The sequence below is a fragment of the Pipra filicauda genome, unplaced genomic scaffold, assembly GCF_003945595.2.
Source record: "Pipra filicauda isolate LSUMZ 115617 unplaced genomic scaffold, ASM394559v2 scaffold21_size4447388_pilon, whole genome shotgun sequence".
Taxonomy (NCBI): domain Eukaryota; kingdom Metazoa; phylum Chordata; class Aves; order Passeriformes; family Pipridae; genus Pipra; species Pipra filicauda.
In genome coordinates, this window is record NW_024104332.1 from 3,769,062 (window position 1) to 3,784,086 (window position 15,025).

At 38.3% G+C, this 15,025-nt stretch overlaps 1 protein-coding gene across 7 annotated transcripts in view; it reads left to right on the forward strand.

Annotated features, from left to right (window-relative positions):
• Positions 1-14,224, forward strand: part of GULP1 (GULP PTB domain containing engulfment adaptor 1) — a 128,660-nt gene extending 114,436 nt beyond the window's left edge. For 3 of the 7 annotated variants that reach the window (XM_039381368.1, XM_039381372.1, XM_039381369.1), the window contains 3 exons: positions 4,392-4,486; positions 6,277-6,312; positions 12,171-14,224. In XM_039381368.1, coding sequence (XP_039237302.1) covers positions 4,392-4,486; positions 6,277-6,312; positions 12,171-12,242 — 203 coding nt within the window. In that variant the 3' untranslated portion in view covers positions 12,243-14,224. The remainder of the gene's footprint in view (positions 1-4,391; positions 4,487-6,276; positions 6,313-12,170) is intronic. The other 4 variants (XM_039381371.1, XM_039381375.1, XM_039381370.1 and 1 more) reach the window with 2 other exon arrangements.
• Positions 14,225-15,025: the final 801 nt, after the last annotated feature.

Below are 15,025 nucleotides of genomic sequence, written 5' to 3' on the forward strand. Positions count from 1 at the left end.
ACTAGAAACCATGCTGCTGCCTTCTTATGAAATTAGGGTTTGCAAATGTTCTTGTATGTTATCTGAATGGGCAGAATTAATTTATTGATTTTATTTAATTAAAGGAGCAATTAATGTATATATTTCTTGTTGGCACAGCATTATTGTCATATCTCAGAAAAGAACTGGAGAGGAATATGCTCCATTGAGTTGTTCAACATTTATTTCACTCAGATGCATCAAGAACAATCTAAGGTCACAGTTGGCTGATGTAGAAATCTGTTCCAAGGTTCTCTCTTTTCAGAGATGTTTAAGAGTACGATGTCAGAATAATGGCTGTAATAATTCCAAAAGAAAGAAATATGGAGCAGCCTGCAGCTACAAGAAAGGCTTCCTGGACTTCCCTGCCTCAGATTATTCCAAATCTTTTCTTGGGTGCTTGTCTCAGTGTGATTAATTTTTATTTGTCATCACAGCTGCTCCAGTACATCTGGGGAAAGCATATATCAGCATAACAGGCATCCTGGCCTGGCTCAGGAACAGTGTGGCAGCAGGAGCAGGGAAGTGATTCTTCCCCTGTACTCAGCACTGGTGAGGCCACCCCTGGAGTGCTGTGTCCAGTTCTGGGCCCCTCAGCTCAGGAAGGACATGGAGGGGCTGGAGCAGGTCCAGAGAAGGGCAACAAGGCTGGGGAAGGGACTGGAGCACAAGTGCTGTGAGGAGAGGCTGAGGGAGCTGGGGGTGTTGAGGCTGGAGAAGAGGAGGCTCAGGGGAGACCTCCTCACTCTCTGCAACTCCCTGACAGGAGGGGGGAGCCAGGTGGGGGTTGGTCTCTTCTCCCAGGAAGCAGCAGTAGGACAAGAGGGCTCGGTCTTCAGCTTTGCCAGGGGAGGTTTAGGTTGAATATTAGCAAGAAATTCTTTACAGAGAGAGTGATCAGGCATTGGAATGGGCTGCCCAGGGAGGGGGTGGAGTCACCGTCCCTGGAGATGTTGAAGGTAAGACTGGATGTGGCATCAGTGCCATGGGCTGGGAAGCACGGCGGGGTTGGATCAAGGGTTGGACTTGATGATCTCAGAGGTCTTTTCCAACCAGATTAATTGTATGATTCCATGATAACTCTGTGCCTGAGTGATAGCTAAGGTAAAGAGTAGGATGTCAAATGCAACAGAAAAGCCAAATATTTGTATTTTTTTTTAGTAATTGCTAGTTTTGAATTTATCATAGAGTGCAGGTGGCTGTTCTCCAGTACTACGTGGTTCTTGTTCTGAATGTCAGGCAGATGCCAGAAACAAGAATTTATTACTCCTTCATGTCTTTCTGTGGTTTGAGGTGCAGATGTAAAACATCAGCATTTCATGGGGTTTGAATTTGTGGGTCACTTTCACAAGCTGTGAATTTATTTCCATCCAGAAAGGAATGGGAAAGGGAAATTATATGTAATGTTCCAAAGGATCGTTTTCAAAGGCTTACTGCTTGCTGTGTATTGGAGAAAGAAATGCCTGTCTATGCTACAATTATTTTGGGGAGTGTGTTGGGCAAGATATTCTTGTTATAGTTATTCTTCATGCAAATACTTTAACCTGAAATAAAAAAATACCAAATTTATCCCATTTCTGCTAAAAAGGAGCCTCCCCTTCAGCATCAGTGGAGTGAACACTGGCAGACAAGCTCATGGAGATCCCATGCAATAGTGCAGTCCTGCAGTGATAAAATTCTAGTGTTTTTTCAGCTTTTGATAAAAAAAAATACTGATGATGTTATTGAAAATATCTCATGGAGCTGTGTCCCTCCCTCACTCTCAGCAGTGCAGTCTCTCGTATAACACACAAACTTTAAATGCAGAAAAGCAGCTGTACTGTGGACTTTTTCAGCTGAGTTACTGAAATGGTTAGCAAGTTATAATAGAGATAATTCCCAAAATAATAGTTTTCACAGAAACTGAGCTAGGTAATACTTCTTTATTTTGAATTTGATTCTGTGCAGGATTTATTAGGCTCTTTCACTTGGAATAAGTTACACTGGTTGATTTTAAATTCTGCCTTGAATACAATATAAATTCAGAAATCTTTCACAAAAAAGGAAGGAGTGAGATTAAAGTCACATTAAAAGAGCTAAAACTTCTTCTATCCTACTGCTGATGAGCTCAGAAGTGTTGTCATTAATAAAAGCCAATAATAAAGCATGAAGGAGATAATATCCATGATAGGGAAAAAAACTTGCTTTCAAAAATTGTGATAAGTCATAATTCAGTACTAAGAAATGCAAAAGTTGTATTCTTTACTGTTTTCTCATAGATACATTCATGGAGTGTTTGCTAAGTCTTGGTGTTGAAACTGTGTTTTTGGTTTTCCAACCACACAGAAAAATGTCAGCCCCTTTTAAGGGTAAAAAGAAAGAAAATGGAGCTACATAACAAACAAATAGATTATTGAGGGTCACAAAGCATAATCACTCTTTTGCCCATCAGAGGTTAAATTGAAAGCCAAAGCTGCTGTGTCTGAAGGTCACTTGGTAGGAGCATCAGAGCATCTGAGGACACTGGTTATACTGGAGCAGACACATTTTGGCTGTGAAAGAGGCAAGGCAGGAAGGAGATCCTAATTTTTACGTTGGATTATCCTATTTAAAGTCTCTTTTGCACGCAGGTGGTCTGTCTCTGCCAGGAAAGACTAGATTTCTTCTTGGCTCGAGTGGGCTTTTGGAATAAAGCTCTCTGACCTGGGCCATCTCCTGCTCCCATGTGACAGTTTGTAGCCATTTAGCCACAGCTTTTGAAATATATAATCAATCAAGTTTCTGCTTGAGTTTCTATACTTTATTATGTGAATTTCTGTATTTTATTGTGGGAGTGAATGCTGGCAGCTGCCAATTATTTAAAATGCTCATCATGCAGCCCAATAACACCTAATTGATAAGGTCAAAACACACAGAGACTGACACGCACAATAAATGCTGAAGAGCCCAGAGAGGCACAGGTCTAAAATTCTGCCTCTAAGGAGGTCAAAATAAAGACATCTGTGTAACCATTTGCACGTGCTTCACCACTGATAACATGACTGGTAACCCTGCAGCACGGGGTGGGGTCAATTAGTGGTCAGCTGGCATATTTTGGATGTTAAGGGTAAATTTTATGCTTAACAAGAAAACTCTGCCAGTCACTTCAGTTACTAATGGCCCCTTTTACTCTCCTGCTCTAGACCTAACATTGTTTTAAGGTAGGTAGAATGCTTACCGGGTTTCTTGCTGGCCAGCCATGAAAGTTAGGAGATTGGATATGGTTTCTATTTTAATTCCACCAATGACAAGACTGCAGTGACTCGATTCTGTAAATTCTGCAATCGGTGTGGTTGGGTTGGGTTAGCAAAATTATTTTCTTACTTCTTTAGTTTTACCCAATGTGAGATAGAAAAAGTCTGTATGGGTGGCACCATTACATGTAGAGGAAAAAAAAATCTATTACTGAGAAAGAAAAAAATCCCCCCAAGCCTCCAAAAAAACAACCCAAAATGTTTGGGCTGTTAGCTACCAAGAACTGGTATCTGTTCTAATTATAATTGTACCGTTCTAATTATGTTCTAATTATAATTATACTGTTCTAATATGAAAAAAAAAGCCGATTGTATTGGAAGTGTTTCTTCCTGTTCAGACAAAAAAGCAACAAACAGACCCACACCCACAGAAAGCATACTTCACTAGAGAAAAAGTGAGAAAAGGTGTGGCACTGAGAGGAAAATTTGCAATTATTCTTTTTATGGATCCAGATTTAGTGGCATTTTAGAGTAAGTGCCAGTTCTTGGTCCTATGCTTTTTTTCCAGTTTTTCTTTCTTGACTTGATCTTATCCAAAGTTTAAAAACCCTGACAGTTCTCAGTTTTAGTAACCACCAGCTGTGCACCGAGGAACTGAATCAAACGGGGGCCTTGCCTTCCCTGAGTAAGAGGAGTTTCTTACAAAGATGTCCTTAACCTGGGAAGTGGCAGAGGGGACACGAAGTCTGGTTTGTTGGCAAGGATAAAAGATGAAATTTGACAGTTAATGTCCAGTTGTTTCCTCTTCATTTTTCAAAGTCCTCATGTATGTAGATTCCAGAGCACACTTCAGCAGAAGATGCCTTCCTCAAGTTGCAACTTCTCATCGGATCTCTAAAATTCCTCTGGAAGGCACAAACATTAAAGGAAGCTAAAACAGAAGTTTGATGGTGTTCTTGGAAAAAATATTTGAGTATTAAAATTTGGAAAACTGCTCAAGACCTGGCTTTCAAATTTGGGTATTAAAAGTGGTGGTTAATCTGTTGCATATCTGGTGGTGCTGTTATTCAGCTCAGAAGGAGATGTAAGCTGACTTTTTCAAAGCACTGTTGTCATAGCCCATACCTCTGCCCTCAGTAACTCACTTTTCTGTTGTTCCAGAGAGAGACCTTTTTGGAGCAGAACCTTTTGACCCTTTTAGCTGTGGAGCAGGAGATTTCCCTCCAGACATTCAGTCCAAACTAGATGAGATGCAGGTAACTACTGAGCTATGCAGTTCTCAATGGCTGCGTGCCTGTTCTTGGAATACATGTCTACATTGTTCTGAAAATGTATTCTAGGCTGTACACACAAATGCATAGAAAAAAGCCCCGTTTCTGACAATTCCTTTTGTAAGTATATCCCCTGGCCTTTGAGCTGGAGTTTGGGTTTGCATGAAGGGCCTTACCTGGTACTAATCTGGTCGACTGCACTAATGTAGGCTTTCTTCAGAATGGTTTGGGAAGCACTCCCTGGGAAGGGAGTGAGCAAGCTGAAGAACAGAGCTGATCCAAGAGCCCTACAGATCGTGTTACTCTTCAGTTCCAGCAATCATCACCATCCCAGTGTCCCCTCATCTTTCCCTCAGTGGCATCAGTTAGGTTTTCCATATCACTGGCATAGGAAAATATACGCGCTTACAGGGATAGGGCAATTTTCTGCTGCCCTCTTGGGCAATTAAACTTTTGAAAATTGATTCAGGAATTCCGAATTTGTGTGATTTTATCAGAAAATGTTTGTCGATTCTGAAACACTCCACAGTATCCATTCAGTTGTTGACCTAGTTTTAAAACAATTCTCGGAGAAAGCCCTCAAGTTTTGGAATAAATCACACTCTTCAGTCAGACTTTCCAAACTGCTAGCTCCTTGCCAGCTTGCTTATCTTTATTCTTTTTCAAGTAGCCTGCTGGCAAAAAGGAACACTGAAAATAATGGGAACTTGAATTTCTAGGACCCTGGATCTTCAGCAGAATGTGTTCCCACGGTTTCCAGCCCTCTTGTGTCTCAGAAGCCCACTGAGTCCAACAGCATTAGCCCTTGGGCTCCTTCTGTTCCTGTCTTTTTGCCTAGAGAGCAGCAGAAGCATTTCAAAATGACTTAACTAAGATTTAAATACCATTTAATTTCCCGAGTAAACTTTTTTAATTCCTATTCATTGTGAAATTCTCTTTTCCTTGTCAGTTTAGAATGGTGCCACTGACAAACTCCACGCAGTGTGACATAAGAAATTTAGCTTCTTGGTCCCCTGTACTCTGCCCCACGTAATTTCAAAGAGCAACTAAAAACCAAAACTGGCTTCTTTGCAATTCCAACAAATATTCCTGTGTTTTATGAGTGTTATAATGTTGTTACTAAGCCATTTAATTAAAAAAAAAAATCTTACAGCACTCACATTGATATATATCAAAGTTTCCTTTGTCTACAGCCCATTTTAGGGAAAAGTATAATGTAGCAACTGTGGCTATTGGGAATAATCCTATGTCGATATTTAAATGTCACACACTAAGAGTTCCTGTTACAGGTAGTGTTTTGACAGAGTTTTGAATTGTTAGCCTATAATGTTGCAAAGTGCTGTCACCTCATAAAGCATCAGGGAATAGAACAGTAAAGGTCTTTATCAAAGATGTTGAAGTCATAAAATGAAAATCTCCCATTATTGTCCATACTCTCTTGACCTAAAAAAAGCAAACAATCAATAACCAAACCCTCCAAGCATTAGGGTGTTACTGTGTCCTATTGCACAGGAAGTCATGTCAGTCTTATATACCCTGGTATTTTCCCTGAAAATTGATTAGTGGGCCTTGATGTAGACACAAAACTCATCATGTATAATCCAACTGAGAAAAAAGTGCAAAGCTGAAAGGGTATGAAAAGAAAGCATATTCTAACTTTGGCCAAAGCAAAGGCTGTGTGCAGTTATTTTACTGTGTGGTTGCTGCAAAATACAGATTAAAACATGTTTTTCCTAACATCTCTTTTATCTTCTTGTGCTTTCCTGGTCACACAGCGTCAGCGATGGTTGGTATATCATATTTTAATAATGGTATTTAAAGCATTTACAATTGAAATGTGCATGTGTTTATCATGTGTTTTTATTTTTGTGTATATGTGTTTATATATAAAAGCTTTTAAGATTTATGTTTTATACATAAACCTCTAAGTCAGGGTCATTTTCACTTTTAGCTGCCTACAATTTTTAAGCTAGGGAGCAGCTGACTGTACTTTTCTTTAGACGGTCTTATCAGGTGCTAATACTAAGCCTTCATTTTCGTTGCTGTTTGTTTTCTTGTGTACTAATGAAATCCCCAGTTCTCACTATCAAGTTGACATTAGTGAAATGGTTTAAGCAAAACCTTTGACACATAGATTGTTGTGCCAGTACAGCCCTACTTGTGAACGTATTTTTATTTGCAAATAATTATTTAAGGGTTTGCGATGAGACTCAACAGTTGTTAGACACACAGCCTGTAAGATGGAAGGTGAAATGGGCTCTGCAAAAGGTAAAAGCACAGAAAATGTAATGTGCTCTGGGAAATCCAACATGAAGAATGATGAAACAAAAATGTTGGCCTGTTTTCTTCTCTGAAACACGAAGTGAAGGAATCTTCGCTTTATGAAAGTGCAGCTTGAGTGTCAGTAATTATGTTTTCCACCAAATATATAAAGGTAAGTTGCTTACAGACACTTATAAGAGTTCAAAGTATAAACTTACCCCAGGAGGGTATTAAATACAGCTCCTCCTTGCACTGAGGATGGCCAGCAGGCTGCCTCACCACCAGCCTCGCAGGAGCAGCTCAGTCCAGACTCTCACCCTGTTTCTCACACAGAGCCTCAGCAAACATGCCCCAGTGTGCAGGAAAGCTGTCCTGACATACACTCGTGTTGGAAGGTGTGATTTGTAGCCAAAATGGGAGAGGAAAGCCCAGCACAGAAGAGGCACTGGAAAATAAACTCTCAAGTAGTGGATGCTTTTCCTTTGCATCCAATATTCTGGACTTAATGAGATACCAGATGAAGTTCTCCAGCTCCTGGGCGAACACTTTTTATTTTTAAACTTCAAAGAGGATCCAAATTTCACATTTTAGCTTTCTATTCTGTTTCTCAGTCCAATCCCTGTTGATCTTTTTGGAGAGCTCAGAACTCAAACGTGCTGAGATGTGACTTTTACAGCTCAGGCCTCTCTCTGATGACTATCCAACCTCCTGTTTCCCTGCACTCTTACGCTGAAACATATTTTCATCTTTGTTTTGACTGTATCCACACATTAATAAAATGAATGTCTATTTTCCCAGAAATCTTACAGTGAGGAGAAGTTTCCTTGGATTGTGAATCATAGCAGCAGCTGCTGCTATAATTCATTAAAATCCCAAGGTAGTTAATATCATAAAGCTTCCAGGAGCTACAAGCCATTCTTCTTGGATGTCCCAAAGCTGTCAGTAGGCTTGACATCTTTCCATTTGAAATAAGTTATGCTCAACCCTCTAAATAATCTTCTCAGAGACATGTAACTTCATCATTGCTTCACTGGGTTTGTGCTGACTTAAGCTCAGACTGAAGTCAGTGTGCAGTGATAAACGAGTTAACCTCAGAGCCATAAGGTGGACTTTGGCAAATTTATCAGCTGATAAAATGGAAGTTCTTTGTCTTTTATTATTTACTGGTTTTAACCAGAATAGCTCAGGTCTTCTTATCACTGACACCATTAAAAAAAAAAAAGGGAATTCTGGAAGATGGATTGGTTGTGAAAGCAAACTTTGTTCCTCTCTTTAAGGGACCAATCATTTCCTTTACTACAATACTGTTACTTATTGGGCTAACTAAGGTGTTCAGTCCTTCTGTTAAATTGCCTTTAAAGCAAAAAAAAAACTTACTTGACACTGTCATCATGGGGATATGAGCACAGAAACAGGGCACAATACAGATGCACATTTCATAGCCTGTTCCGTTCCCACTCCTGGCCAGTACCAGGGGCTGGTCTTTTTCCGTATTCCCTGAAAATCAGCAGATGGAGAGATTCTTCTGACCATATAAAAATTCGTGACCAAACAGGACTTTCTGTTTTCTGAACCTTTAAAGTACAGGAAGCCATAGGACACATGGTTTATAATGAATGGGCATGTTATGCTAGGAACAAATATTATTAGAAGCTGAAGTGTCTGAATTCCACAAGGCAAAATAATTGAAATGCTGTGCATTAAATTAGTGATGCACTTTATATATATATATATATATATACATAAAACATGGTTACCAAGAGCTTATTATATATGTCATTTAAAAAAAAATCTACCTAACAAATTAGTAGAGTTTATTAGAAAAAGAATCGTAATTTATAATCTGCTTGGTCATTCCAACTGACCTCCTTATTACTACAGCTGTGAATGCTGAGTTCAAAGTAGGCATTGGCTGTTTGATGGCTACTTTAATGGTCATACATCAGCTTCAATTAGGAGCCATAACACCAGAGAGACCTGTGCAGTTCAGATGTATATATATGTGTGTATATATATATATATATTATATATATATATATAACCTATAGTCCTGAAAAGCACATGTAGCACTCAGTGTTCTGCACTGTTGGGAGAATTACAGCATAGGATTCTGACTCTGTTATCTGCATAATTCACAATTCTACTCTGGGTGTAAAGGAGACAAAGCCTTGTCTTCCCATGGCTTGCTTGACTACAGCTGATTGGATAATTTTTTTTTTTAATTATATCATATATTTAGCACAGTATAATTTTGGAGATTCCAAAAACTATCTAAGAATCTGGAGTTATTTTGCAAAACCTGCGGGATTAGGAATGGTGAGGGCTGTGGGAGAGCTGAAGTCCAAGCTTTCCTGATCTTTGGAAATTTGATTGCAATCACTTGGCCAAGGAGTCTACTGGATGGAAATATTTTGATCACTTTTTTTTTCCTTTAGAGCGTTGCAATGCAGCTTTCCTTGGTTTATACCCCTACACACTTACCCTGTACTTAAATATTCTTGAGGAAAAAAGTGTGGATTTTACATTCCTTTAAAACATGAAAATACCCAGGTGGCAGTCTGGATTGCCTTGATGTCCTCTCTATGCCCTAGGGCTTTTTTGACCTTGTGGTTGTCATGGAATTTTGGGCCTACTAGTAAGTGCAGTATCCATTTGCTTACAGGTTGCACTTGATGATCCTTGTGGGTCCCTTCCAATTCAGAATATTCTATGGCCTGTGAATGCAACTGGTGACAGCACCTGGCAACCACAGCACTGATTTCTTCTAGAACAGACAATAGTTCGTTAGGATAATAAAGTTAAAAAGCTTTTCCGATAATTATGATGCAGAAAGAGGGGCAGTGTATTAATGGATTAGCATTGATCGCAAAGGTGTGGAAATGTGATTGTTTTAAATGCAAAATATCACAGCTTAAAAGAGGAGGAGGAGGAAACAGGGGTGGGGGGAAAGCGGCCGGAGTGAAGTTGCAAAAGGAAAGGTCATGGTTCTTCAAGAAACTGTTCCAAGTAAAGTCATAGCAAACACGAACGGTGTGGTAAGTAACAAAATATCCATTTATGTGGAATAAAACAAAAATTTAAAAGCTCCACCTGATCAACACAAGAGCAGTGAGATGTGTGTGCTTCCAAAATGCATAATCTGATTTGCTCTTAGCTGGCTGGGAAAAGGGTGTTGGAAGTGCAGCTATTTAAGACACCAACAAACAGTGCTTAAATGTACAGAAGAAAGGTAAGAGCACATGGGGCAGGAATGGGACATGTGTTTAGTGAAGGGTCTCTGCTTGTTAAACCACTGTCTGTTCTGCTATTGCAGCTGATCAAGCATCCTCAGGTCTAAGCAACAACTATCCCTTTTACAACCTCAAAACTGGAAGCGGCCTTTAGATACTTTAAAAGTTCTGCACTTCAGGCACACTCTAACTGTGGGGTTTACAATTGAACAGATTAGACTGTAGGGCACAGTCTCTGTGTTTGAGCAGTCCTCCTTTGACTGCAGTTACATCATTTACCCTTTGGGTAAATGAAATGCTGTGCATTAAATTAGTGATGCATTTTATATATATATATAAAACATGATTACTAAGAGCTTATTATATATGTCATTTAAAAAAATCTACCTAACAAATTATTAGAGTTTATTAGAAAAAAAAAATTTACCCTTTGGGTAAATGAACAATGCCTGTTTATAACATGATGTGTTCGACTTGGAATTTTACCCCCCATTTTCTTGAAATATCTTCTGCGCTGAATGTTCTTCCTTTTAGTCCTTTGAAAAAATACAGACCAAAAAAACCAAGGAGTATAAAAAGTCAAATACCCCAGTGAGCCTTGGCAGCAGCACCGTGTCACCCAGGTAGAGCAAATAGGGTAGCACAGCTGGGGAACATTTACACCACCGTGCTGCTACTGGCTCATCATCTCAAAGTATGGATCTGCTTTTAGGAAAATTTAACTTTTACTTGGAAGTTTAGTAACTATTGCCAGGAGGTTTGTTCTGTTTCTCAGCATTACTCTGCTGAGAGCAGTGGTCAATGAGGTTATTTGATATTTGTGCTCTTTTAAAATTCTAGCCTATGATTTGAATTTGTCTGACATGAAGCTGGTTTGACATGGGATTTATCTTCTAAAACCTAAAGGTATGATCTTGAGGTACTGCTGTGCCTTATGAGCCAACGACTTGAGTTTATGCCCAGTCCAAGGACGGACTGCTTTACAAAAAAATTTATTTCATTTACAAGATGTTTGCGTGATGAAAGGACCTATTTTTTGATTTCATAGCACACAACCAGCATTCTCTCACTGAACTGTGTGCTAAGACAACACTGAACTGAGCATTGTGACAGCTGCCACTGGAGCTGATGTTCTTGTGCCACTTCTATTCAGAACCCTTGGTTCCAATTGCTTGTAGATCCAAAGGACTTTCACACAACAGACTGAAATTTTCTTGACTCAAGGGTGACTTTTCTCTTGAAGGTCAGGCCGCAATTATTCAGCTTATTTTAAAAGGAAAAGAGAAATGAGAACAAGGGCACTTCTCCTGTGTTAAAAATGCAGTTATTACCTTAGAACTGATGCAAACAAAGTACCTTTTGAAAGCCAAGCACTTACAAAGCATACAAAAAAAGGTACCTGCAAAATTAATTTCTTTTCAATAGAGGAGGTGGTAACATTTAGCTTATAACCATTTTAGTGTTTCTACTAATAAAACTAAGTGAGTAAAAAGAGGAATTTTGGTGTGAACTTTTAAAGACATTCATTGCACTTTCTAAAGACCATTTTATTTTATTTCACTGAATTACATGCCTTTAAAATGTGCAGTTTGTTCATTTGGAGTAGAGTAAGTATGATTTTGCCTTTTTCGTGGAACTCAGATGGCAGTGGGCAATTAAACTCCTGTTAATTTAACTGCACAGGGGGTGATTCCAAACTGACCTCTGAGATGTTGTACAGTACTTTTTGTTGGACTGCTCTTAAGATATTACTGAATGTAGAAGACATCTGGGATTAGTAACAATGATCATGTCTTACTTGTGTTTTTAAAGTATAAGTTTAGTAAACTCTTTGCTTATATAACCCTAATCTTTCTTGCTTGTAAACAACGTTGAATTTTACTCAGTAACAACATGGTGCAAGTCAAGCTTGTTTGTTTTTCTGTCAACCTGTGTACATGAATATTCAATGTTGTTTTTCTATAGTATTTTCTTCATTTTATATACATATTGTGTTTATTTTGTTGTATGACATATATGTTTTTTAGTTAACCACTAAGACTTACTAAAACTTGGCCGACCAAATAATGTAAATGTTTGTGAATTCAGTCTGAAATATCCTTGCAGTTTTTAAAAAGAGAGTACAATCCTCCAGAACTCACTTTCCTTTTTACTAACTATGTCTTGTTTTATTGCAGGAGGGGTTCAAAATGGGATTAACCCTTGAAGGCACAGTATTTTGTCTTGACCCACTAGACAGCAGGTGCTGATGCCAAGAGAGTAAATGTGAAATTCCTACACAGTGGGTGTTTTTTATTCCTGAACACGTACTCACAGATGCTACCCAATGTGCCAAAAATTGCTTTTTTTCAACATTTAAGCTCTTGTGAGGTTTGCTTCTGTAAAAATCCAACTTTGTCCCAGTCTTCCCCTGTACAAATGTAAAAAGTTGTATTTGTTTATGAATTATGAATTAAATTACGTTGTCGTGTTTCTTTCTCTTGCACTTTGGCCCGAGTTTACTACACTTTGTGACCATTAGCTTGGGAAAGTTCTTCAGAAAGGTCACACATACCTCTCTCTGTTTGCAAACGTGCAGGCATGATTTTTCACATAATACTTTACCTGGCAGTATTTTGAAATTCTGCTTTTAAGGCATTATTTAGTATTCAAGCAGTAAAATTATTAGTATCTGCTACAAAAAAATTCAATTTGCAGTGAAAAAGCATAAAATACTAGCCATTATTATATGCTTCAAAGGTAAATCTGGATGCAGTATAATTGATTTTCATTACTGTGTGTGGTTACTATGCTGTATATGTGTTGATATTAGTTTATGAAATCCAAATTTTAGGTCCTTTAATTCAAGTTTTAGAAACTAACAAATTGTCAGTCTGCTAATTAGCACTTAATGAGCCTGGAAGAACTGCTAAATTGCAGGATGGACAAAGTAACTGCCCTTTGTTTTGATATTTTATAGCTGAACTGTAAAGTATGTAATTTGGAATCCATTACATGCTAACCACAACTTCAAAAGGAAGATTATGGTCTTGCATTTTCTTAGGAATTTATGTAATTTTGTACATAATAAGCAGGCACTGGGCTCAGATCTCTAATTGCTTTCGACACCTGAGTGTTTACAGTCAGGCTCTGTTGAGTATTTTTTCACTATCTGCTTTTATGTTACATGTCTTTAATTTTGAAGCTTACTGCAAAGAATTCAGTATAAGTTCGTGAGTTCTTCATACCCACTGGGTTGTTCATGTTACACAAATACCTGCACGCCAAAATTTTCAGCTGCTGGTGAGTTGAGTGCTGACCTATCTATGCACACTCTTCATTGATCTTTAGCTTAAGCAATAAAATTCCCTCTTAAACCTATTTCAGAAAATTATTACCATTAGTTCAATTAAAAAACTTTAAAACCTCTAATATTTTCCCCTTGAGATATAAAAATGTGGAAAAAACCCCTGAATTTTCAGATTGTTTCCTAAATTTTTTTATGCGATTTTTTTTTTTTGTGTTACTTATGGTTTTGTCCTTTACACCAAACCCACATTTTGCAATTTTGTCATCACATGTGTATCTTTATGCCCATTTCAACAAACTACTTTTGCATGTACCTTTGGAGTTCACTGAAGTGGATGTGATTATTCCTTTGCTGAGTTTGACACATGCTCAAGTACCTTGCTGAATGGGGGCCTTAATGTCTTACATTACATTAGTCTTCCTCTGTCTTATTCTGTGGTCATCATTCATATAGAGTATTATATAGAAATATATATATATAAAAATATATGAAATCACTAATGAATAGAATAGTATATGTTTCATAAAGAAAAGTCTTTATAATTTTGTTTGTCATATAGTATTTTGGAATTTGTATAATGAGGATGTTTAGTAGCCATAACGATGGCCTTTTTTAACAAATAGAATTTGTATTTTTATTGTACTTTAAAAGGCTTTACATAATAAGCATCTATTTAGTGGTCATTTATTATCAGTGGTAACACTAAAATAATGTTTGCACATTTTAAGAAACCTTTTTCGTTACTGATTTTTATGATAGCTGACTGCAAATGGCATGGTTAAACCTTACATACCTGGTCAATCCATACAAAAAATACTTTAATCAACACAACAGTGCATTTTTAATTTTTATGTGATCCAATTGGAAAATGTATTTCTATGTAATCTCAAATGTCTGTTTAATTTTGCCTAAAATAAATGTTTTTAAATAAATTGCATCCTAGAACACAGTGTTCATTCATTAAAATGCTCAGTGGAAGGGAGAGTGGGGAGGTGCTCAAGTGGGCAGGACCTGCCACAAAGGATGGTTTAGTGCTGGAATGTGTCAGTCACTCTACATCCAGGAAGGGATCTCATCTCAGGGTAGAACAGCTCCAATCACCTTTATCATTGAATTTGATCTAATCTATAGCCAACAGGGAAAAACTTTGTATATATGCAGCTACATAATACTAATAATTATTAGTAACTCTCTTTGCAGCACTCCCTGGATTTAGTTGACTTTTCTTACTGCCTTTTTTTTACTCACTTCTCTGCTCAATATACTTGACTGCTGACTGACCCCAGTGGTCATTTAAGGAGGGAAGGATGTAATTGTAGTTTTCTGAACCTTAGAAAGCAACCCCTGTACACCAGGTGTACTAATGGACAGGCTGCTGCAGATGGTGGTGATGCCTTTGAGAAAACTAACCCTAAACCACTGGGTAACTACTTCTCTTTCTCTTCAAACTAATACCCCAAACCCATCTAACCACTTCCATTTGTGGAACTGGGGCTCAGACAGTTCCTGGGAATGGGAATGGGAATGGGAATGGGAATGGGAATGGATGCTGGCAGGGCTGGCAGGTCAGGAGCACGTGTCACCTCCTGGGAGCTCTCACCACGAGCTGTTCTTTCCCTCTGGTATCAGTGTCCTTTTGCAGACAGTGAAATAACATCTTGTTCTAAATCTTCAGACTGTTACTCTAAAAATACACATTTGAGAGCAGTACCAGGAGCCTGGGTGACTGCTCTTGCCCTGGTC